Here is a 26,423-nt window from a genome sequence, read left to right as displayed (position 1 = left end):
CAAAATCTCCCATCTCCGCCCCTTCCTCTCCTTCTCAGCCGCTGAGACCCTCATTCATGCCTTCATCACTTCCTGCCTCGACTACTGCAATAGCATTCTCTTCGGCTTCACCTCCAAAGCTCTCAATAAACTTCGATACATTCAAAACTCTGCTGCCTGACTCCTCACCCGAACCTGCTCCCATGACCACATCATCCCCATCCTGCAGAACCTCCATTGGCTCCCCATTTCACACCACATCCAGTATAAACTGCTTCTCCTCACCTTCAAGTCCATCCACAATCTCGCCCCCTCTTACCTCACTGATTTGCTCCTCCCCTACATCCCCCAGGAATCTCCGCTCATCCCACACAAACCTCCTTTCCATCCCACACAGGACCAACTGGAGACATTGGGGGGACAGAGCCTTCGCCATCGCTGCCCCCACTCTCTGGGACTAACTACCCTTCACCCTCCATGACTGCACCAACCTCTCCACATTCAAATCCCTTCTAAAGAGTCACTTTTTTAGAGATGCTTTCTTTAAGTGATACTGTATTTAATTTAAATTTTTTAATTTTGTCAATTTTAAATGACTGTTTATTGACTTTTTAACTGTCTTCACTTTTTACTCTTGCTTTATTTTATTGTATTTTATTGCAGCGTCTTTGAGTTACTTGTAAAGCGCTTTATAAATTAAAATGTATTATTATTATTATTGAGTCATGAATGAATCCTCTCAGACAGTTTTATCATTTCAGGGCTTTTATTAAAAGACTTTTATTCTGAAACCTTTAAACCTGCATCAGCGCACTGATTGGCTCCTCCAGAGATGTCATCATGGAGATCTCTGCCGTCTAATCGGCTTACTGGAACTCTCTGAGGATCAGCTTCCTGATTGGACTCTACCTGAGGCAGCAGCAGGTGAGGGCGGGGCCTCTGCAGCGACCCTTCCCCTTTACCTGCAGGCTGCCGCCCTTATAGGAGGCCACGCCCCCTCCATCCACCTGGAGGTCCACCTGGAGACGCTGCCACAGACCTGAAGGCAGCAAGTGGTCTGGGTCACCTGGATGGAAGGAGGACAGACAGGTGGAGGATAGACAGGTGGAGGACAGACAGACAGGTGGAGGACGGACAGACGGACAGGTGGAGGACATGTCAGTAAATTGTTCAGGTGATTTAATTAAACTTCAACTTTTTTCAGTGTAAATAAACAGCTGTTACCATGGTAACTGGTAACCGTGACTCTGTCTCCAGGGGCGGAGCCTGAAGGAGGAAGCAGCAGCGCCAAGTCATCATCGTCAGGGGAGGAGCAACAGAGGAGGCGAGCCTGAGAGGCCACACCCCTCAGCTTACAGGGCTTCACGTTGCATAGCAACACGACGAGGGAACCAGGAAGCTGCAGACAGGAAGTGAAATCATTCTGTGAACACGACTGTCAGAATAAAACTATCAGAAGATTTTATTTACGAACAATTAAGTCAATTTAAAACCAGATTGTTTTCAGAATGTAACCAGAATATTTTCAGAACAGGACATTTTCAGAATAGAACAGGATATTTTCAGAATAAAACCAGGATATGTTCAAACTAAAACCAGGATATTTTCAGAATAAAACCAAGATATATTTAAACTAAAACCAGAATATTTTCAGATTAAATTCAGGATGTCTTCAGAATAAAAGCAGGATGTCTTCAGAATAAAAGCAGGACTTCCTGTTTACCTGCTCCAGGTGTGTTTTCTCTCCCAGTTTGCTTACGACCGTTCGAGGAGCGTCTTCTCCGACCTCCACTTCCTGCACCGTCAGTCCGTCAGCCAGCGGGTGGCGTCGCACCGACAAGATTCGTCCGACTCTCAGGTCAAGTCGCGACACGTCGACCGGAGGCTCCGCCCTCAGAGGGTCAGAGACGGGGCGAGCTGAGGAACAAACAACCAATCAGGGAGAGTTTTGATCACCTGCATGCTGGACTCTCTGGTCTCACCTCTCCTTCTCCGATTACACTTCTCCCTCCTCACCTGAGAGGAGGTGGGCGGGGCTTCAGCCGGAGCAGCGGGAACCACAGGTGGGGCGGGGGCGGGGCTAAGGCTTGGAGGGGGCGGGGCCTGAGAGAGCAGAGCTTTGGCTGAAACAGAAAAACATCTGGATTTATTTTGACGTTTTACTCATTTTACAAGAAATTTTTGTTAATTTGGTTGAAATTATTCTGACATTTTATTAATTTTCTTTCATTTTGGAATTCTGTTAATTGTTACTTCTTTTTCTTGATATTATTTATACTTTATTTTTTCATTAAACAATATTAATATTTGTGGACATTTTCTTAATTTATTTTCACTTATGTGATTAAAAAATACCATTGAAAAAAATATTCATGTTTTTTTCAATCTGGGATTGAAACGAGTCGAGTGAAGCTGTAGCTTTAAACAGAAACAGACTCAAAGATTAAACCAGAAATCAGCAGAAAAGCGTCTCATCGAACTCCTTTAAGAACTTTTAATGCTTAAATATTCACTTTATCTCTAAATATGCAGTCATTTGTATTAACTTCCATCATAGCCATACATTGGAGAAAAGATTTAGATTTTTTTTGCTCCATAAATCAGAAAATATCTCATTCACAGAACTGCTAAAAATGCAAGAAAATTAATAAAATATCAGAATGAATATTTTTTTTAAAAATGAACAAACTTAATTAAAAAAATAAATGTCTGGAAATGACAGAATTAATAATTTTTTTTCAAATTAAAGAAAATTTTTTCAAAAATATTCATAAATGGTCTAAAAGAAAAAATAGAAAAAGTAAAATATCCACAAAAATCCTAAAGACATGAACGAGATGATTACTCTGTATTTAAATGTATTTACTGTGAAATTCCACATTTTAACCTCAAATATCAACTGATTACCGGCTTTAGGAGAAAATACACACATATAGACATCAGTTTATATGAAAACTAGAAATAAAAATGTAAATACAGAGATAAATGAATGTTAATGATAAATATAAATACAATATAAATATCAATACAGATATAAATAAATGTTAATAAATATAAATACAATATAAATGTCAATAGAGAGAAAACTGTAATATAAATATAAGTGTAAATATAAAAGCTATTACTGGTGCATCTCTTCTGTTTGTCTTGCAAGTAAAGTATAAGTAAAATAAATCAATCAATCAATAAATACTATAAATGTAAGTACAAATATAAATGTAAACCTAAATATAAATATAAATGCATATAAACCTAAGTAAATATAAATATTGGTCTTTATCAAAAATGAGAACTAATTAGCTGTTTTACCTGGTAAAATAAAGGTTAAATAAAATTTTAAAAATAATAGTATAAATATAATAAACGTGTAATTATAAATGTACTGGTTCTCCTCCTCTGTTTGTCCTGTAGTTGAACTATAATAATAATAATAATAATAAATATCTACCGGTTCTCCTCCTCTGTTTTTCTTGCAGCTGAACTCTCAGCTGTTCGATGTCTTTCTTCAGTTTTGCGTTTTCCACCAGAAGTTTCTTCTGTTCTCTGACCGACGCCTGAAGAACTGAAATGAAGAAAACATTAAAGACTGACAGACTGAGACCTGCAGATATTAAACATTGATGTTATTTAAACCTTACGAGCTTTCTCTCTGCTCAGCAGGACGTGAGTCTTCAGATACTCCATGATCTGTTCTCCATCCTCTGGGTCCAACTTCAGCAGAGCAGCAGACAAGCTGAGAGAAACACAAGAAGAAGAGCACATTTTAAAAGTTTACAGAGAAACACAACAAGAAGAGCACATTTTAAAAGTTTACAGAGAAAACACAAGAAGAAGAGCACACTTTAAAAGTTTTACATCGAAAACACAAGAAGAAGAGCACATTTTAAAAGTTTACAGAGAAAACACAAGAAGAAGAGCACATTTTAAATAGTTTACAGAGAAAACACAACAAGAAGAGCACATTTTAAATAGTTTACAGAGAAAACACTCCTTACTTGCTGTTATTCTTGGTTTGTCTTACTTTCAGTTCTAATAAATGATCTTATTGTTGTAGAAAGCAGACTCCTTCTTTAGTCGTGGCCTTAGAGCTGGTGTCACTTTATGGCCACATTTTCATTTTGAGTAAAATTTATTCCTTTTGTGTCATTATTTGTATGTTTTGCATCTTTTTTGGTCATTTCATCTCATTTTGTCTGTTTTTTTTTTTCAGATTTGCATTTCTACACTCGGGCTGCACAGCGGTGTAGTGGTTAGCACTTTTGCCTTGCAGCAAGAAGATCCAGGTTCAAATCCCGGGGTGGGCCTGGGATCTTTCTGCATGGAGTTTGCATGTTCTCCCTGTGCATGCGTGGGTTTTCTCCGGGTACTCCGGCTTCCTCCCACAGTCCAAAAACATGCTGAGGTTAATTGGTTACTCTAAATTGCCCGTAGGTGTGAATGTGAGCAGCTTGTGTGTCTGTATATGTAGCCCTGTGACAGACTGGTGACCTGTCCAGGGTGTCCCCTGCCTTCGCCCGAGTCAGCTGGGATAGACTCCAGCACCCCCCATGACCCTAATGAGGATAAAGCGGTGTATAGAGGATGGATGGATGGATTTCTACACTCTTTTAGGCATTTCTGTGTCTTATTTTATTCACTGTGGTGTTTTTTTATTAGTTTTATTTCACTTTTTTTGGTCTTTTGCATCTTTTTAAGGTCGTTTTGAGCGTCTTTTCTTGGTCATTTTGTCACATTTAGTTTTTTTTTTTTTTCTCGCATCATTTCTGTTTCTTGTGAAGGATTTTACCATGATTGTTTCACCTGAAGAGCGACCAGGATGTAAAAACCCTCTCTCTCTGTTTTCGTAGTGATAAAGCAGCAGCCGCTGACGTTCTGCATTTTCCTGCACAAACACTCGCTGCTCTCTGCTCTGTTTTCTTTTCACGATCATTTTCTTTGATATTTCCTTTCATTAAAATCAAACAGAGTTAATGATGTCTGAACAGCGTCACACAGATGATAACAACACGGTTTATGATCACAAGCGTTCATGTTTATGAGGCTGAACGGGTTTTGTGAAGCTCCTGTTAGTTTAAAATGATTTAACTGGAACCAAATCTCATCCAGGAAACTTTGTCTGGCATCACTTTGGTCTAAAATGAATCCAGACATGTAAAAATGCTCAAAATGCAACAGAAATTATTCGAAACTTAAACAAAATGACCCAAAACTTGTTAAAAAGTTTGCAAATGCAACAAAAAACTCGACCTAAATGACCATAAACTAGTTTAAAATAACAAAACTCGTCCAAAATCACTCAAGACTGGTTAAAAATGACACAGATGATTTAAAACTTGTCCAAAATCACTTAAAGCTTGGTACAAACTACTAGAAATGTGTCCAAAAAATGACCTAAATTACACGAAATGACAAGAACCTGTCAAATATGACTCCAGATTTACTGAAAATAATTCAAAATTTGTCCATAATTGCCGAACCCTCAAAAAAATTCATGACTCTAAATGAGTCCAAAATGAGAAAAACTTGTTCAAAATAACAAATTGGTTGAAAATGTTTCTATAAAATGATCTGAAACTTGTTTAATAAAATGACAAAAAAAGGTCTAAAATGACTAAAAAACTGTCCAAAATAATCAAAAAATGTCTAAAATAATAAAAACCAGCCTGTACAAAATGACTCCAAATTAATTTGAAGCATCAAAGACTGGTCCAAAGATGACTCCATTTGTGTCAAATCTGCCCAGACTGATCAGAATTTATCTAATTTGATTTTTAAAAATCTGCTCAAAATGACACAAATTTAGTCTAAAGTGACTGAAAAACTTTCCAAAACAATAAAAGCTGTTCAAAATGTCAGAAAGTGGTTGAAAATGACTCAAACTTGTCAAAAATGTCTGAAACTTTGACAGAAATCACCTGAAACTGATTCAACATCACACAAATAGCCCCAAAATACTCAAATTTAGTCTAAAATGGTTCAAAATCTGTCACGAAATGACTAAAATTTGTCCAGAAATGACTCAAAACTTTTACAAAATTACTTCAAATTAGTTCAAAGCAACAAGAACTGGTCCAAAAATGACATTTTGACTAAAGTGACTCAAAACTTTTCCAAAATCTCTGAAAAATGACCTAAATGACTCAAAATGTGTCTAAAGTAATCAGAATTTTCCTAATATAACAGTTTAAAATGACATACGGTGGTTGGAAATGACTTAAATTCTGTTAAAATTACACAAATAGTTAAAAATCACTGAAAATCTGTCACGGAATGACAAAAACTGATCCACAAATGACTCAAACTTGTTCAAAATGACTCAGAATTTGACGAAATAAATTAAAACTTTTACAAAATTACCTGAAACTTTTCCAAAGTCTCTCAAAAATTCCCCTAAATGACTGTAAACTTGTCCAAAAGAACAAAAAATTGTCCAAACTGACACAAATTGGCCGAATATATGACAAAAATTATTCAAGTTTCTATAAAATGACCTGAAACTTGGTCAAAATTACTTAAATTTAGTCTGAAATGGTTCAGAACTTGTAAAATCACTGAGAAGTGTCTGAAATAACACAAACCTGTCCACAACGACTAAAAATGAACAAAAACAGCTCAACATTTGGACAAACTGTCTCAGAATGTCTCCCTTTCTTCAGGTGTTTTCAAACTTTGGGCCGGTTTCTGCCCTTCATGTGATCTTCAGTGTTTGATTCTTCACAAGCAGAACGAACAGCTGCAGTGGATCCGCTGCTAAAAATAAAGCGACAGCTGCCGTTAAACTCCAACAAACCTGCAGACGAATCGTTTCTGAGCAGCGCTGCTTTGAATGAGGAGAAAATAAAGAGAAACTGGTGGTCTGACCTGTTTTAAAGATCTGAAAGGAGCTCAGACCTGCTCAGTAAGACTCAGAACGAGTCCAGAATAGCAGAGAAAAGTTCAACATTACTCAGGATTATGACTAAAATGAATCAAAGTGAAACTAAAACAGCTCACCTCTGTTCTAAATATGCCACAAACTTGTTCAAATTTACTCACATTTAGTCTAAAATCACTCAAATCTGCTGTCAAAACACAAAAACTTGAACAAAAAAATCATCCAAAACCACAAAAAAGTCTAAAAGTGTTCAGAATTTGTCCAAAATTAACCAAAACCTGTCAACAGAGCAGTTCGACCTGACTCAGATATGACAAAATGTGTCCAGAAAAACACAAAACTTCTCCAACTTTACAAGTAACATAACGTAAACAACTGAAAAATGTCCCTAAATGACTCTAAATGTGCCTGAAATAACAAAAATACACAAAAGATGACTCCAAGTTTGACGACACTTCATTTAAATTTGATCTAAAACGACTAAAAACCTCCAGAATGGGCTGAAAACACCTCAGATCTAAAATGTGTCCAGAATAACAAACCTAATGTATCTTTAATAAAACAGCACCTCATTTAACATTAAATTACAGGAAACAGACTAAAAATTATTCAGATTAGTTTGTAACTGATCTAAAATAATAAAAACAGTTTCAATGTGACTGAATGTGTAGAAAGTGATTCAGAGTTGGTCCAAATGCGTCCGAATTTACATCAATTTATAGCAAAGGACTTGAATTTTCATAAAAATGACTCAAAAACAAAAACTTTGTCTGAAATGATTCTGAAATTCTCCAAAATAATAAAAATGTTTCCTGAAGGACGACTCAAAACTCAACAAAATTACAGAAATCGAAAGAAAATGAGTCGAATTTAGTTTAAAATGACTCAAATCTAGCACAAAATGAACAAAAACTTGTGAAAAACTTCTCAAAATAGTTAGAAAAACAAACAACTCCGTGACTCAAAACTGGACCAACATGACTATAAATCAGTTTCACATTACAAGAACTCATCCAGAATCCTCAAAACTGGAGAACACATCACATAAAGTGGTCAAAAATGACTCAGAATGTGTCAAAAATAACAGAAGCATCTCAAAACTGGCTACAGATTTGCTGAAAATGACTCAAAATGTGTCCAAAATGAGCCAACTCTGATCCAAAACCACTCAGAGAAGTCACCTCCATGACTCTAAACACGTCCAGAATGAATAAAACACGTTCAAACGGGTTGAAAATGACATCAGCTGGTCTAAAATGACTTCAGATGTGTGTAAAATAAGAAAAAGCTGCAGAAATGACTCAAAATTAGTTTAAAGAAGAAGAACTTGTTCAAAAGTGACACAAATTTAGTCTAAAATTACTCAGAATTTGTCCAAAATCACTGAAAAACACGTTTAAAACGACAGAAAATGGTTTAAAATAAGCTGAAACTTGTCAAAAATGTCTGAAGTTTTGATGAAAATGATGTGAAAGTTGTTGAAAATGACATAAATGGTTCAAAATCAGCTAACTTTAGACTAGAATGACTCAGATCGGTCCAAACCTGAACAGATATCTAACTTGTTTAGTTTAGACTCCAAACCTTCCAGAACAATAAGAACTTATTCAGAATGACTTAAATGTGAGTTAAAATGGCACAAATGTGTCTGAGATGATTCTAAATGAGTCCAAAGGAACAAAAACACGTTCAAAGTGGAACAAATGTGCAAAATATCTGGTCTGAAAGGATTCAGATGTGATCGATGTAGAATCAAACAGTGATTTGATGAGTTAAAGATCAGATGGTACCTGGGAGGAAACACGTTCTCAGAGTCACTCATGGTCCTGGTCCTGGTTCTGGTTCTGGATCTGGTGCTGGTTCTGGTTCTGGTCCTGGCTCTGGTTCTTGTCTCTGGGTGGATCTCTGGTGTTGTTTAGCTTCTCCTGGTTCTGGTTCTGGTTCTTGTCGTGTCTCTGGGTGGATCTCTGGTGTTGTTTAGCTTCTCCTGGTTCTGGTTCTGGTTCTTGTCGTGTCTCTGGGTGGATCTCTGGTGTTGTTTAGCTTCTCCTGGTTCTGGTTCTGGTTCTGGTTCTTGTCGTGTCTCTGGGTGGATCTCTGGTGTTGTTTAGCTTCTCCTGGTTCTGGTTCTGGTTCTGGTTCTGGTTCTGGTTCTTGTCGTGTCTCTGGGTGGATCTCTGGTGTTGTTTAGCTTCTCCTGGTTCTGGTTCTGGTTCTTCTCGCTCTTCTCCTCGTGTTTTCTCTCCTCAGCTGTCGTGGCTCGTCTTGTTCTGGAGGTCAAACGTTAAACTCCTCCTTCAGCAGCTAAAAATAAAAACAACCAGCTCCACTGGATCTATGACGATGTTTGGTTTTATTTTATTTTACTGATTTAATTGTATTTTATTTTTTATATTATCTGATATTATTTTATTTTTATTTTCTTCTCATTTCATCTAATTTTATTTTTTTATTAAAGTATTTTATTTTATACTAAATAATTTTATTTATAAAACTTTTTTTATTTTATTGATTTTGAATTCTGTTTTTTATTTTAGTTAATTTTAATTTTTTTTGCTTATTTGTGATATTTATGTTTGTTTTATGCTTATTTATTTATTCAATTATTTAGTTATTATAATTTGTTTTATTTATTTTAGATTATTTTCATATTGTTACTGTTGTTTTAATTTTGTTTATTTATGGTGTTTCTGTTTATTTTGTGTTTATTCATTTATTTATATAATTAACCTTGAATGAAAAATATTTCTCCTTTTTGCATTTTTTGTGCCTTTATTTTATTTTAGATTTGTCAGTTTTATTTTATCTTTGTTTATTCACCACATTTATATTGATTTTATATTTATGTATTTGTTCAATTTATTTCTTTTTATTTTATTTTAGTAATTTCAATAAAATGATTGACAATTGATTTCTCATTTTTACATTTTTAATGTATTCCATTTTTATTAATTTTGTGTTTGTTATTTTATTCTGTTATAGGTTTTTTATTTGATTTTATTTCATTCTTAGATTATTTCATTTAGTGAATTTATTTTAGCATTGAATTTTTTTACTTATGGTAATTGTGTTTATTGTTCTCTTTATTTTATCTTTATTTTTTAGATTTTATTATTAATTTCATTTTAGTTTTGTTTATTTATGGAACTTATGATTATTTTGTGTTTAATTTATGTTATTTAATTGTATTAATTTTTAAAATAATTTTAAATTGTTTTAAATTAGTCCGGTTTATTAATGATATTATGTTTATTTTTCTATTTTGTTCATTCAATTTTATTTATTAATTTTTAGAAATTGATTAACATTGTTCTTGTTCTCTAATTTTTATTTTTATGTCAGTTACTGTATGTTTTTATTTTTGGAATTTTATGTTTATTTGCACTTTATATAATTTCATTTTCATATATTTCAATTTATTTATTTTAGTTTTGTTTTTATAAATTTTATTAATTTAAATAAAATAGTTATCTTTGTTATTTATTATTTTTATATTTGATTTATTTTATTTCATTTAACGTTGTGTCTGTTATTTTGAAACGTTGAAATTTCATTGAACATGCTCAGGGCTGCACAGTAGTAGTGGTTAGCACTTTGACCTTACAGCAAGAAGGTCCCCGGTTCAAATCCCGGCCTGGGATCTTTCTGCATGGAGTTTGCATGTTCTCCCTGTGCATGCGTGGGTTTTCTCCGGGTACTCCGGCTTCCTCCCACAGTCCAAAAACATGCTGAGGTTAATTGGTTACTCTAAATTGTCCGTAGGTGTGAATGTGAATGTGATTGTGTGTCTGTATATGTAGCCCTGTGACAGACTGGTGACCTGTCCAGGGTGTCCCCTGCCTTCACCCGAGTCAGCTGGGATAGACTCCAGCACCCCCCATGACCCTAGTGAGGATAAAGCGGTGTATAGAGGATGGATGGATGGATATGCTCATTATTTTCTTCATTATCATTTTCTATCATTAATTTATCAGCTGATAAATGATCATAAATAAACTTGATTTTCATAAATTTGTCCAACAGATACCGTTGAAATGAAAAGAAATTATTTTTTAAATGTAGTTGTATTTATTTATTTCTTTAAAAATGATCAGATTTTTCTTTAGTATAAAAATCAAATCTAAACCTGAATAATTATGTATCCAGAATCATTTCCTGTGAATTTAAACGTCAGAGTCTTTAAAGAGTCTGAATCTGAACTCAGCTGATAGGCGCCCCCTGCTGGAACAAACATCCCATAATAAAATCAGTCTGAACTGTAGATTCCTTGGAGCACATTTCACCTTTTTACCATCTTCACAATAAGAATCTCAACAGTTTAAAGTTAAAATCTGTGATATAAAAGTCAAAACTCACTGATTTATACAGTAAAATATTAGAATAAATGTAAATAATAGCTGTAAACAAGCTAGTTTTTTAAATCCTTTATTCAGTTTTATGATCAGTTTTGCGATATGTAATTATAAAGAAAAAACAACAAAAATGGACATTTTAATGTTTGTCTTACTGCAATTTATCCATTTGCATGAACAGATTTCAGTTTTAAAACCATTAAATACGTATTTTTACAAACTCAGACCAAATAGCCCCGAAATTTGTCCAAAACCACAAAAATAACGAAAACAAGTCATTTTTTGTCTTTTATTAATGAAAACCTGTCATCAAAATTTGTCAGAGTCACTCAGATTTGTACAAAATAACTGAAAATTTTGTCTACAATAACTAAAAACCTCCAAAATGAGTCAAAATGTGTTGAAAACTGTCTCAATGTTGATCGAAAATCACTCAAACTGTGTCCAGAATAACAGAAACTTTATTATTGTCATTGAAAATTACTGCATATTCAAAAAATAATACCTAATTTTGCATATTTAAACATTAAATTTGAGGAAACTTGCAACACAAAAAATATTTGTCTCGATGTGAGTAAAAATCTGTGAAAGTTTCATGTTTCTATATGTCAGTTTAATATTATTTCTGATTCTTCACTGCCTCCTTTAACACTGTTTTAACCTTGCTGACGGGAAAACCAGACTGCAGCCGATCCCCCTGACGGAAATCCCCGAGTGGCGCCGATCCCAGGTGAGTCAGCTCGGGCGGTGAGTCGGCAAGGTGGGGCCCCCGGATGTCGACGCCATATTTGGTTGGAGTCCAGACATCGGTGGGCGGGGTCTGGTCCCCCAGCAGTCCGGCTCGCGCTCACTCAGCCTGCAGAGACCGTCGGAGGAGGATTTAACGCAGATTTTAGCGCAGAAAAAGTGAAGATTTCTGCGCAGAAACTTCGAAACTCTGCCGGAGAGACGGTGAGTTTGATTTTAGTCACGTTCACAGACGGGGAAAGGAAGTTTGTCGCGCTGTTTTTACCTGTTTAAGCTGAAAAAAGAGGTGGAACGGCGTACGACAGGTGAGTTCCTGGTTGTGTTGACGGACTTCGTTTGACTCCGTTCACAAAGCTGTATCTGGCGATTAAATTACCTTTAGACAGATTTATTCCACCTGTAAGACCAGAAACAGGCAGTTTGTAGAGAAATCCAGAAGGTTAAAGTTACTTAATCAGTGTGAACGTGTCCAGAAAAAGTTTAAATTAGCATCGATGTGATTTAATTAGCATGTTTGCTAGTTAGCAGTTAGCCTCTAAGCTAATTTAAATCTGACATTCAGCCGGAAGTTGGTGTTGATGCTGCTGACAGACAAACAAACAAACAAACAAACAAACACGCAGCTGGGCTCTGAGAGGCTCTTGGACCATCAAACTACTGTTTTACTGGCTTTAAATCTGATTAAAATGTCTTTATTTTACAGATACATGCTTTTATTGTCATGAGTTTTACAGTTTTCTGGCCTACTTTTAAAGATTTTCATTTTTTTACTCAAAAAAGTCACCTACATGACCAAAATGAGTCTAAAATAGCAAAAAGATGTCCAAAATGACACAAATTGGTCAACAATGTGATGAAACCTGTCCAGAATAATAATCAACCAGTCCAAAAATAATTTAAACTTGTACAAAACAATAAAAACCTGTACAAAATTACTAATTTAAAGCACAACTGGTCCAAAGAAGACACAAATTTAGTTTTAAACGACTTAAAATCTGCCCAGAATAATAAGAATTTTCTGATGTGACTTAAAAACCGTCTCAAAATGACGAAAATTGGTCTAAAATGACTTGAAACTTGTCCAAAAATGGCTTGAATTTTGAAGAAAATTACCTGAAACTGGTTCTAACTTACTCAAATAGTTAAAAATCACTCAAATAAAGTCAAAATTGCTCAATGTAGTTAACAATGACTCAAAACATGTCTAAAAATGACTTAAAAACTGTAAATTTCTGTCAAAATAACACAAATTTAGTCTAAAATTACTGTCTAAAATATCAAAACACATTAAAAATGACACAAGCTGGTCTGAAATGACTCAAAACTTGTCTAGAGTAATGAACAATTGTCCAATATCACTTAAAAACGGCTCAAAATTATACAAATTTAAACTAAAATGACTGAACTTGTCAAAAATGGCAAGAAAATTACCTGAAGCTGGTTCAAAATTACACAGTAGTTAAAAAATCTCTCAAATTTACTAAAAATCTGTCAAAAATGACTATCGCATCTCCAAAAATTACTGAAAAATTGTTCAAAATAATAAGAATTTGTCCACCGTGACTTTAAAACGTTGTCAAAATTACACAGATTGTGTTTTTGTTGCAATTTTCTTCCAGTGATTAATTTTATTTTGTGTTGAAATAATTAAATAGTTGATTTCCTGCGATTGTTTTAGTTTAGAAATTAATTTGTTTAAAAAAAATCAACAGATGTTCTTTGAGTTGAATGCTTTAATTTGTGACAAAATTATTTTTTAAATAATAAACTTTAAGTTGTTTCTTGTACAAAACTGTTAATATTGTTTTTATTATATTATTCTGCTATTATTATTATTTATTTTAGTTAATTTTAACTGATGAAATTCAAGTCATGAAAGTTCCTTTAACTCTTAATAAATTTCTTAAAAATAATATAAAATGATTAGATCATAAATGTATGTATTCATTTTTATTTCTATTAATTATTGATGAAAAACATTTAATGAACTGGTCGATCAATTAGCTGATAATTATTCATTCTTTTCCTCCTCGATGTGACAAAAAAGACTGAATATTTACTGAATAAAATGAGTTAAAATCGGCTTTAATTTCATCTGAAACATATTCATAGATACATATAATGTTTAAATAATGACTTTATTTGGTATATGTTGGTTAATTTATTGACAGAAAATGAAATTAATGGAGTGAATTTGACTTTTAGTTAATTTTCTGTGCTTTTTAAACTGTTTTCTGACTCTATTAATCTATTTCTTCATCATTAAATCATAGTTTTCCTCTAAACTCCACACAGTGGGCTGGGACCTGGAAATCTAGAAAATTTGACCCCCTCCAAATTGCTTTTATTTTTGTTTTTCTTATAATAGAATAAAAATCCAGTTCAACAAAAATAAATAAATCAAGTCAAACGGTCTATTCTTTAAAAAGTTCGGCCAGTTTGAATCTCAGGAAATGACACATTCCACAGGCGTAAAAAAATTGATATTTGAGCTTTTCATTCTATTTCTTTTTGAGAAATTAATCATTTTTACCTGAGATTTTAACAATATTCAGGTTTACCTGCTCCAAATTTTCTTACTTGCTTAAATTTAGAAGATTTCTGCAAAGTTTGAAAAAATGTAGTAAATTTTCACTTTTTTTTCTGAGACTATTTTCATGCACCACCCAGAATATTTTCACTTGCCATAAGCCAGATATGGGAAAGTATATATTTTCTGAAAGAATAGGATGTCAGGTGTTGAAAAATACAAGTGTCAGAAAATCTGGCTTATGGCAACTCTCACAGATCAGATTTTGCTGAAGAAGGTCTAAGTTCCCCTGTGTGGACCTCGGGCGATTGATGTTAACACGTATGTATCCAAACTGTAAGTAGTACTTCTAATATACACAAACTTTGCAGTATAAAAAGACTTCTAGATGTCTCTAAGTGTAACAACTGCCTTCAAATTTTGAAAATGGTCATTTAAGGCATCAATTTAGGGCAGATTTCATTCAAAATTCGGTAGATTTTTCCAGTTTTTTGTCACAATTTTTCCTTTTAAGGATTCACATTTTTGTATTTCTCATTAAAACAAAACTACATAGAGCAGTGAAACAGCTTGCAGAACTAGTTTTGGTTTAGAGAACCAAAATGCACTTATCTTTACTTGTACTGCATGGATCATAGTAAAAGATGGTATTCTGTTCAGAGTAAGTATTGGCTGTAGGAAATTTCCCAACAGAGATAAACACCCAATGAACGTGACATTATGTAGTTTAAGTAATATCTTTGTGAATAATTCATTAGGTTACATGGTTAAGTTCAGAGAAAAGCCTTTATGTCCTGTGTTATGATAGGCCTATGGAGGATAACTAACTTCATGTTTCACTGTTATGTTTTTTGTAAAGTACTCATTTACTCTGCATAGAATTAGTTAATAAAACATTTGAAGGCAATATCATGTCTCGCCTTTCAAATTTACATTTAATCACCAAATTCCATCGGTGGAACCCTACACTTATGTCTAGAAAAATCTCCCTGCATCCTTAACTTTTTAATATAATTTAAAGATATCTTTTTATATGTATTCCCAAGTATATTGCGGTTGAAATGAGCACTCAGTCACTACCAGGGGATGATTTTTAGCCGAGATATTACATTTTTTCCAAAAAATAAGCCCAGCAGCCCACTGTGCTCCAGTTCAGTGCTGCGTTCATAGATCAGCTGTGGTTTGGTTAAATTGAATCCTCGTGGTTTTAACTCGATTCTCTTCATTAGTGGAGCTCCGTAAACAGGAAGCTGCTGCTGCAAAAAGGAGTTTTAACTTCGACGTGAAGCAAGAGGTGAGCTGTTGGGAGGAAATTAGAGCCAGAAAACCAACTTTAAACCATAAAAGTCAACATTTATAGACGTCATTTATGTGAAATCATCAGTTTCTGACTTCAGCTGCTGCTAAAGATGATTTTATGGATTCATTCTTCAGTTTAATGGTCAGAAAATGGTCAACAGTGTGGATTTTGTTCAGAAATATTCAGTTTATTGTCATAAAGGAGGATAAAAACAAAATATTCACATTTAAAAAGCTGGAATTACAGAATTAGACTGCATTGTTCATTTTGATCAATATTTCTGTGACTTTTGTGGAGAAATATCTAATAATGTTCAGACTAAAGCGATCATTCTGGCAGCTTTGCACAACATTTCTGTTCATGACGGGTTATTTATTTACAGTCACATTAGAAGTGTTTTCTAGGTGGTTTTTAAGTGAAAGCTAGGGCTGTTTTTAGCATTTCATGTCTGGGTTTTTTTGTCGTTTTGTTACTTTTTTTGTCTAGTATTTTATCTAAATTTTTGCCATTTTATTTCTCACTTTTGTTGTTTTGTGGGTCTTTTGTCTTGCTTATGATGTTTGGCAATTTTTTGTTGTGGTTTTGTTTCTTGCTTTTGTCATTTTTGGTCCAATTTTTGTCCATTTTTCATCGCTTTGTAAGTTTTTTTGTCTTGTCATTTGTCTAATTTTTGTTGTTTTTAGTCTCGTTGTTGTAATATCTTGTCTTGTGTTTTGTGTTGTTTTTTGTCTTTTTTAAAAGTAAATCCTGTCTGGTTCAGTTCCAGGTGACTAAATGTTGTTCCTTTGTAGACACTCTGATCTGGAAGCTGTAATGTGGACTTGATAACCTGAATAGAATCTGCTTTATTGTCATTATTCAGCGTATAACAAAGTGAGGCAGAATGCTGTCCTGAACTAAGATCAGTCTGACTCTCCTGGTTCAGACGTTTTACACTTCAGATTGTTTTCTGTGAGTCCAAGCTGCTTAAATACATTTAAAACCCCACTAACAGGTCCGTTTAGGTGGGTTTTGGATGTTTTTCTGTGTTTTCAGGACCCTCCAGTGTTTGTTGTAAAGTTGCGTGTTGCAGCTCAGACTCACATACGTGTGACGCCACACATACAGCTCCGTGTTAAAACTTGAGCTGGAGGAGGCATTTAGCAGCAGACAGAGAGCTGAGTCACACTTTAACTGAGAACAGACTGAAACTAAACTCCCCATGATGATTCACCAGTATGAAGAAACACGCTCCAGTTCAGCTTTACAACACACTAAGAGGCTTTATTTAAAATGAAACATCAGTTTTATGTTAAACATAAGAACCATTTCTGCTTCTAACGTCATAAATATGAGGAGATTAGCGATCATGTGTTCAGTTTTCTGTTGAACTCAGCTTTAAGGAAAAATAAAACAGCTCAGATGTTTAAACGTTTAATGTTGTCCTTAATTTAGTTAAAAAAACACAGTAGAAAGATGTGATTCTGTAATAATAACTTATGAACAACAATTATGAAATAAAAGATTAGGACTCTGAGAAAAATTGATAGAAATAACGTGATATAAATGTTTATAATATATATAAAAATAGTGATTAATTAAATAATTAAAAATAATTATGAAATTCTGAATTACAAAATATTTACAAAGAATTAACATTTCTTTACGTAATATATAAAATTATGCAATTGGAAAAAAGCATTTATGATAAAGGAAATATTAAATAATAAAATGTGTAAATTCTTAAATGAAACAATATTAATCACTAAGAAAATAATATTGATCATAATTATTCTTATTGTGATAATTAATGTTATTACAATAATAATATTGATTATTATTATAGTAATAATAATGTGTGACATTATTAAATAAAACAAATATTAATCATGAAGAAAATAATCATTTTGATAATAATTATCAAAATTATTCTAATATAGTAATAATGTGTAAAATTATTAAATTAGCAAATATTAATCATCACACAAAAATATATTATTAAATAAAAACAATAATAATTATTATAGTAATAAAATAATAAAAGTTAGTAAATAAAAGCAGCTGTTTATGATTCAGAGCGTAATTATTCATTGAATATAGAAAGGTGTCCTCAGGTAAAGGTGTTGTGAGTGTGTGGATTGTGTGTTCCAGGTGTGTAGTTTCCATTCAGTCACTACGAGTCACTCTGTACAGGTGTGTGTGTCACACTGTGGTGTGTTCCCCCTTTAGTGATGACTTCTCTATGGTTCCACTCCTGACTGAAGCCTCTGATGGAGTTAAACCGTCTGAACTGTTTGTTTTCTGGTTCATTTTTAACCTGAAGTCTGCAAACCAATGACTGGAAATCTGTCCAACCTGACTCAAAATCTCTACAATGAGACGACACCTTGCTCAAAGTTACTTTAAACGTTGTCCATTGTGGTAAAAACATGTCCAGCATGACTCAGAAAGTAGCTCATAAAGACTCAAAGGTTGTCCAACATGATAAAATCATCCAAAATGTCCTTTAAAATGTGTCTAATGTGACAAAAACTGATCCAAATCTGTTCAGTATTTGTAGAATGAGACGACAACTTAAAGATAATAAGAAAATATGTCCAATGTGACAAAAAGTCGTCCAAAATGTGTAAAATGTCTCATTATCTGATCCAAAATTAGTCAAAAGTTGTCTAGTGTGATGAAAAGTTGGATAAATTTTGGGTAATTTTAGACGATATGAATCAAAATGTCTAAAATGTGGTGACAGCTTGTTCAACATTACTTTAAAAATGTGTCCAATATGACAAAATTTGTCCAAAATGCATCCAGTGTCCCATCATCTGGTCTAAAAGTAGTCAAAAGTTGTCCAAAACAGCCCAACGTTTGTCCAACGTGGATGAAGATCTAAAACTAGCTTTAAGTGACGTCTGACATTTTGTTTTCCAGGTCTGTGCTGACTCACCTGGATCGACCAAACAGGAGCCTCCTCTGTGCTGTGACCTCACCAGCTGATACTGAGTCATTGATCAGCTAATACTGGGTTATTGATCGGCTGATATTGGGTTATTGATCACCTTTACCGGCCGACCGATGGCGGCCTCAGAGCTGATCCAGGACGATGAGAATGTTGGCATCCACGTGGACGCTAACGTGACCACAGCCGACCCCCCTCCACGCTCCATCGCCAACGGTAACCCGACCCGCCACGCCCCCTCCTCGCTGCCCCCTGGTGACGGTGTGGACGGCCGAGCTGCAGGTAAACTGAGTAGCCTGCTGAAGCAGAACCAGCTGGTCCGGAACCTCAGCGGTCTGCGGCGGCGCTGCGACTACGTCAAGATCTCTGTGACGGAGGAACACGCCGACCGCCTGCCCAAGGAGTGGTGGAAGACCGGCGTGGCCTTCCTCTATGCCACCTTCAACCTCGTCTTCACCACCGTCATCATCACCGTCGTCCACGAGAGGGTCCCCGACAAGTCGGTGAGCCCGCCGCTGCCCGACAAGTTCTTCGACTACGTGGACCGAGTGCCGTGGGCATTCACCGTCACCGAGGTCAACGGGCTCATCCTCTGTGGACTCTGGTTGGTGCAGTGGATCTCCCTCAAACACCGGTACGACCAGCAGCTGCTACCGGGCTATCTAACCGGGCGAACTGGAGCTAACAGGGGCTAACAGGAGCTAAGTGAGGCGAACTGGAACTACTGCGCTAACTGGAACTACCGGGATAACTGGGGTTTCTAGGGTTACTAGAGCTAACTGCGGCTAAACTGGAACTAGCTGGGGCTAGCTGAGGCAGAGTGGGGCGACTGGGGCTAACTGAGGCTAATTGGGGTTTCTAGGGTTACTGGAGCTAACTGGGAGTACTGGGGCTATCTGTGGCTAGTGGTGTTAACTGGGACTACTAGAGCGAATTGTGGCAAATTGGGGCTTCTGGAGCTAACTGGGCCTAATTGTGGCTACTGGAGCTAATTGGGGCTAACTGAGGCTAACCGTGGCTACTCGGGCTACTAGAGTTAACTGGGGCTAATTGGGGATAATGTGGCTACTGGGGCTAATTGGGGCTAACGTGGCTACTGGGACTAACTGGGGCTAGCTGAGGCTAATTGGAGCTAGCTGAGGCTAATTGGGGCTAACTGGAGCTAATTGGGCTAGCTGGAACTAACTAGAGCTACTGTGGCTAATTGGGGCCAACTGGAGCTAACTGTGGCTAATGAACAATCCAGGAAACATTCCCGTTTAAGAAACTGAAGTCACAGAATTCAAACGGTTTTAGATTTACAAACGACACGAACTGATTAATCGATCATCATAGCAGTAGATTATTGATGTCGTTGCACATTCATACTTGAACAGCTTCTGTCCTCGGCTCTGTAATTTCCATGTGTTTAAATGTGTCTATCTTTTCAGAGCCATCATCGGCCGTCGCTGCTTCTTCCTCATCGGGACTCTCTACATGTATCGCTGCGTCACCATGTACATCACCACACTGCCGGTTCCTGGGAAACACATGGTCTGCGCTCCAAAGGTGCTTTTTAGTCTTTGGTCCAACGTTTGTTCCCTGACCTGCTGAGTTCAGCTCCAGTAAACATCTATGGGTTTGTTTCAGCTCTACAATGACTCGACAGGGAAGATCTGGAGGATTCTGAGGCTGATCTCTGGAGGAGGTAACGCAGGCATGAAACTAACGTTTACTGCATCTAAACACAGAGCGCAGGAGATTCAGGTTTTAGTTTATGGTAAAAAACTACAGCAAACCACCTCAGAAACAAGATGGTTTAGTATAAAATAGAAGACAAGACACAACTTTATCAGTCCAGAAGGTATAAAATCTGATTCTGCACACTCAGAATTTGTTGAAGGTGACAAAAATCTCTCCACAATGATTCAAAATTTTCTCCAACATAACAAAAACTCATTTAAAAAGACTCAAAATTTGACTAATGGGACAAAAATTTGTCTCAAAACAACTCAATATGTGTTCAAGATGCCAGAAACTTGTCCTAGTAACTAAAATGTGTCCAAAATGACTGCAAATTTGGTCAAGATGGCAAAAATCTGTCCAAAAATAATAAAAACTTTGTCAAGCTTAACCCTTTAACTGCAGTCAATTCCAGCCGTTTTCAGTACAAAAAATCGCTAATATTGTATTTGTAAATAAAAAATATGACGAGAAGTACAGGGAATATTGGACGCGCATCGCAAGGTGCATTTCCTTGAAAACGACCGATTCGTGGATTTTATACCGACTTCAAGACATGTTTTGGACAAAATAGTTTACTGGCTTGTGTCATCTGGATGTAAAAGGTTGGATTATGGCCGTTTATTGTGGAATGTTTTCATCTGTGTGTAATAATGAACCCGGAAATGTGAGTCGTGCTGTGTGCGTTAAAGCCGTGTACAGAGAACGGATGGATGAATATTCGTTTTTGTCGGACAAATGTGTTTATATTACCCGCTGTGGTAATCTGAAAGTGGTTTATACCGGCAGATTCATGAGAATCTAAGCTTTCTATGGCTGTATAGTGTTTGTATAATCGCGTTTGCAGCCTTCGGACATTCTTTAAATTCCTATGCAAATTAGTAAGTGTACTGCCGGCTGAAGTTTAACGGGTTAACATAATTCTGTCCAAAATGGTTTAAAATTCATCCAATGTGACAAAACATCAGCTAAAATAACAAAAATGTGTTAAAAATGACAAAAAATTATGAATTTGTTAACCCTAAACGCCTCTTAAAAATAACACTGAATTTGTCTGTGACAAAAACTTTTCCAAAATAACTCAGAATTCATCGAAGTTGTCCTAAGTTTGTTCAGAATGACTCTAAATTTGTCGAGTGTGACAAGAAGTGATTTAAGATGACTCTACATTTGGCTAATGGAACAAAAACTTGTCTCTAAATGACTTAACGTGCTCAAGATGCCAAAAAGATTCATCCAACATGACAAAAAGTGGAAAAAATGGCTCAAAATTTTTCTAACTTGACTTACGTCTGTCAAAAATGATTTTAAATTTTCTCAATGTGACAACAGTGTGTCCAAAATTTGTGTAACTCGATATGAATTTGTCCAAAATGACTGAAAAATTGACAGACCTCTGTCCAAAATTATTTAAGATTTGTCTAACTTCACATGAACTTGTGAAGTAAAAAAACTGTGTAAAATGACTCAACATTTGTCCAAGATGACATTGAGTCACTTAATATTTTTCTGATCCCAGGAGTTTTCATGTTAAATGTCAGGCAGCTGTTTCTGTTTCATGAAGCTTTTATTGTGAAAACCCAGCAGTAAGCTTGACTGGATGACTTCCTGTTTGTTGTCCAGGTTTGTCTCTGACCGGCTCCCACCTGATGTGTGGAGACTTCCTGTACAGTGGACACACTGTCATGCTGACGCTGTCCTACCTGTTCATCAAGGAGTGTGAGTACAAACTGTTAATAACAAAACAAATGTTCTGGAGATGTTCAGCAGGATACATTGTGAAAAACCCCAAACACAATCTGGAATATCTCAGAAACTCTACAAGCTAAAGGCATCTACAATGGTGGTTAGTTACATACAGGTTTCTGGGTGTTTCATCACATTTCTCCTCACTGTGGTTCATTTTTCACCATAATCTAAGGTCCTGAAGCTCCATACAACCAGAACAACATGAAGGAGCTCAGAGATGAGTTAGAATGTTCACCAGAATGACTTCAGATTGGTCCAGTGTCACAAAAACCCATTTGAAATGTGTTGAAGATGGCAGAAATGTATCCAAAATGACTCAAAAATTGTCCCAATGTGACCAAAACGTGTTCAAAATGGCTCAAAATGTGGCTAACATGACAAGATGCTGCCAATAATTGGTCTACCATGATTAAAAATTTGTGTGAGATGGTTTAAAACTTGTCCCTCCAGTTGTATAACCTCTGTATCTTCTGGACGTGTCCCTCCAGACTCTCCACCCTGGATGTGGTGGTATCGCTGGATCTGCTGGCTGCTCAGCGCCTCTGGAGTTCTCTGCATCCTCATCGGACACGAACACTACAGCATTGACGTTGTCATCGGATACTTCGTCACCACCAGGACCTTCTGGTGGTACCACACCATGGCCAACACACATGTAGGTCCACACCATGGCCAACACACATGTAGGTCCACACCATGGCCTACACACATGTAGGTCCACACCATGGCCAACACACATGTAGGTAGACACCATGGCCAACACACATGTAGGTAGACACCATGGCCAACACACATGTAGGTAGACACCATGGCCAACACACATGTAGGTAGACACCATGGCCAACACACATGGAGGTCCACACCATGGCCAACACACATGTAGGTAGACACCATGGCCAACACACATGTAGGTCCACACCATGGCCAACACACATGTAGGTAGACACCATGGCCAACACACATGTAGGTAGACACCATGGCCAACACACATGTAGGTAGACACCATGGCCAACACACATGTAGGTAGACACCATGGCCAACACACATGTAGGTAGACACCATGGCCAACACACATGTAGGTAGACACCATGGCCAACACACATGTAGGTAGACACCATGGCCAACACACATGTAGGTAGACACCATGGCCAACACACATGTAGGTAGACACCATGGCCAACACACATGTAGGTCCACACCATGGCCAACACACATGTAAGTAGACACCATGGCCAACACACATGTAGGTAGACACCATGGCCAACACACATGTAGGTCCACACCATGGCCTACACACATGTAGGTCCACACCATGGCCAACACACATGTAGGTAGACACCATGGCCAACACACATGTAGGTAGACACCATAGCCAACACACATGTAGGTCCACACCATGGCCTACACACATGTAGTCCACACCATGGCCTACACACATGTAGGTAGACACCATGGCCAACACACATGTAGGTCCACACCATGGCCAACACACATGTAGGTCCACACCATGGCCTACACACATGTAGGTCCACACCATGGCCTACACACATGTAGGTCCACACCATGGCCAACACACATGTAGGTAGACACCATGGCCAACACACATGTAGGTAGACACCATGGCCAACACACATGTAGGTAGACACCATGGCCAACACACATGTAGGTAGACACCATGGCCAACACACATGTAGGTCCACACCATGGCCAACACACATGTAGGTCCACACCATGGCCAACACACATGTAGGTCCACACCATGGCCTACACACATGTAGGTCCACACCATGGCCTACACACATGTAGGTCCACACCATGGCCTACACACATGTAGGTCCACACCATGGCCAACACACATGTAGGTCCACACCATGGCCTACACACATGTAGGTCCACACCATGGCCTACACACATGTAGGTCCACACCATGGCCTACACACATGTAGGTCCACACCATGGCCTACACACATGTAGGTCCACACCATGGCCAACACACATGTAGGTAGACACCATGGCCAACACACATGTAGGTCCACACCATGGCCGACACACATGTAGGTCCACACCATGGCCGACACACATGTAGGTCCACACCATGGCCTACACACATGTAGGTCCACACCATGGCCAACACACATGTAGGTCCACACCATGGCCTACACACATGTAGGTAGACACCATGGCCAACACACATGTAGGTCCACACCATGGCCTACACACATGTAGGTCCACACCATGGCCAACACACACATGTAGGTCCACACCATGGCCAACACACACATGTAGGTCCACACCATGGCCTACACACATGTAGGTCCACACCATGGCCTACACACATGTAGGTCCACACCATGGCCAACACGCATGTAGGTCCACACCATGGCCTACACACATGTAGGTCCACACCATGGCCTACACACATGTAGGTCCACACCATGGCCTACACACATGTAGGTCCACACCATGGCCTACACACATGTAGGTCCACACCATGGCCTACACACATGTAGGTCCACACCATGGCCAACACGCATGTAGGTCCACACCATGGCCAACACGCATGTAGGTCCACACCATGGCCAACACGCATGTAGGTCCACACCATGGCCAACACACATGTAGGTAGGTACACACATGTAGATGTTCTCTCCAGTCCACCGTCGTGTATTTGAAGGTTCCATAGAAGCTAAACCAGAGACCTTCTGCTGTTTTCCTGGATCACTGATCAGAATTGATCTTCTCTATAACAGCAGATGAACCTGTTCTACCTCCTTTTTTTTTTCCGTTCAGGCGCTGCGTCACGCGCCCAACAACTTCCTGTCCAGAACCTGGTGGAACCCCGTCTTCAACTTCCTGGAGCGGAACGTTCAGACGACGATTCCTGTGGTGTTCTCGTGGCCGGTGGCGTTTCCGGCCTGCAGGCAACGCTACCGGATCGTAGAGGGAGGAAGGGACGAGTGAGGAGACCCAATGGGACGGACGGTTATTTATCGGAACCAGGAGGAACCAGAACCGTGGTACTATGTTTACACCTTGAGCAGCATTCATCAGAAACTGAACTACCAGAGATCAGTTTCCTCACCAGCTAAAAGCTAACTGGCTAACTACGCCACACACCCAGTTAGCCTCATGCTACATCAGAAACCATCTTTTTTGAGCAGTAATGCCAACAGAATTATGGAAATCTGTTTAGCATCTATGAGGGCACACAAAGACGACTGTTGCTACGTATTCAAACGTTATATCTGACTGGTGTGTGAGCTAGCCGGAGATCTGAATGCAAGCTAGCCTGCTAGCTACACTAAAAGCTTCTGTTGTTGAATGTGCTGTTAGCCTGAGGCTAGCTTGTTATGCTAAACAGTTTAGATGACTAATGACAACCACTGCTAGCGAAACACATTTAAATGTTGCTGTTTGTACGATAGCTAATTTAGACCAAAGCTAAGCTGCTAGCAAGTCACTTTACCAGTTAGCCGCATGCTAACTCTTCATCAGAAACAATCTTCTTGACCAGTAATGTCAGCTAAAGTATAAAAATGTACTTGTCATGCATGAAAAGTAAACAAAAAAATGATGCTAAATATTTTCTAAATTTCAACTTCCAGTGTCTGGAGATGAAACATTGCTGATGCCAGGTAGCTAGTTGGCCTGATGCCAGGTAGCTAGCTGTCCTGATGCCAGGTGCCTAGTTAGCCTGATGCTTCTTTATCTCCAGCAGCCAGCCGGAGGCGACACTGAAAAATCTTTTTGATCAGTAATGTCAACTAAAGTATAAAAACGTATTTTTCATGTATGAAAGGTATACAAAAAATTGTTACTGAATGTTCCTACGTGAAATTTGTGATCAAGACTAACTTGATAGCTATGTTACATTCCCAGTGGCTACCTCATTATGCCAACAAGTTCAGGTCATAAATGACAACTACTGCTAGCCAAACACATTTAGCATGCACAAAATTTCTGATAAGTAATAGTGAATTCTGACTAAATGTTTAAAATAAGTGAAGATTATTTCTTACAGTTTGTATTTTAAGCTAGCCAGAGATTTAAAAAAAGGCGAGTCAACAAGCTACGTCACTTTTCCAAAGCTAGCATCCATGAAAAGTGAACGTATCACTGTCCAACTAAGAAAGTGGAGATGAAACGTTAAGTACAAGTTCATAAGAGTTTGTCTTACTGTTTGATTTGTACGTTAGCAAGATTAACGTGCTTAATATGTTACATTCCCTCTGAACTCT

General features: G+C 37.3%; 2 protein-coding genes across 2 annotated transcripts; one reads left to right on the top strand and one right to left on the bottom strand.

The window, feature by feature from the left end:
• Nucleotides 1–13: 13 nt before the first annotated feature.
• On the bottom strand, nt 14–9,187 carry LOC110947971 (aminoacyl tRNA synthase complex-interacting multifunctional protein 1-like). The gene is made up of 7 exons (XM_051944764.1): nt 8,644–9,187; nt 3,618–3,712; nt 3,414–3,541; nt 1,962–2,082; nt 1,703–1,896; nt 1,204–1,378; nt 14–1,045 (listed from the first exon to the last, which is right to left on the bottom strand). The coding sequence occupies exons 1-7, from the start codon at nt 8,673–8,675 to the stop codon at nt 885–887; spliced, it is 906 nt and encodes a 301-aa protein (XP_051800724.1). The 5' UTR covers nt 8,676–9,187; the 3' UTR covers nt 14–884.
• Nucleotides 9,188–12,047: 2,860 nt separating this feature from the next.
• Nucleotides 12,048–25,385, top strand: LOC110947959 (phosphatidylcholine:ceramide cholinephosphotransferase 2-like). The gene is made up of 7 exons (XM_022189318.2): nt 12,048–12,156; nt 18,687–19,348; nt 20,145–20,262; nt 20,344–20,401; nt 22,060–22,155; nt 22,674–22,840; nt 24,976–25,385. The coding sequence occupies exons 2-7, from the start codon at nt 18,831–18,833 to the stop codon at nt 25,144–25,146; spliced, it is 1,128 nt and encodes a 375-aa protein (XP_022045010.2). The 5' UTR covers nt 12,048–12,156; nt 18,687–18,830; the 3' UTR covers nt 25,147–25,385.
• Nucleotides 25,386–26,423: the final 1,038 nt, after the last annotated feature.

The sequence above is a fragment of the Acanthochromis polyacanthus genome, chromosome 24 (assembly GCF_021347895.1).
Source record: "Acanthochromis polyacanthus isolate Apoly-LR-REF ecotype Palm Island chromosome 24, KAUST_Apoly_ChrSc, whole genome shotgun sequence".
Lineage (NCBI taxonomy): Eukaryota > Metazoa > Chordata > Actinopteri > Pomacentridae > Acanthochromis > Acanthochromis polyacanthus.
This window is presented reverse-complemented; position numbering and strand designations above follow the sequence as displayed.

Bases quoted from the DNA above. Each gene is read 5' to 3' on its own strand.
- LOC110947971 (XM_051944764.1), bottom strand. From the start codon at position 8,675: ATGAGTGACTCTGAGAACGTGTTTCCTCCCAG. The intron at 3,542-3,617 runs GTAAGGTTTAAA...TCTTCATTTCAG, and splicing joins GCTGAGCAGAGAGAAAGCTC to TTCTTCAGGCGTCGGTCAGA. The intron at 1,897-1,961 runs GTGAGACCAGAG...TTTGTTCCTCAG, and splicing joins GTGTAATCGGAGAAGGAGAG to CTCGCCCCGTCTCTGACCCT.
- LOC110947959 (XM_022189318.2), top strand. From the start codon at position 18,831: ATGGCGGCCTCAGAGCTGATCCAGGACGATGAGAATGTTGGCATCCAC. The intron at 19,349-20,144 runs GTACGACCAGCA...CTATCTTTTCAG, and splicing joins TGGATCTCCCTCAAACACCG to AGCCATCATCGGCCGTCGCT. The intron at 22,156-22,673 runs GTGAGTACAAAC...GTGTCCCTCCAG, and splicing joins CTACCTGTTCATCAAGGAGT to ACTCTCCACCCTGGATGTGG.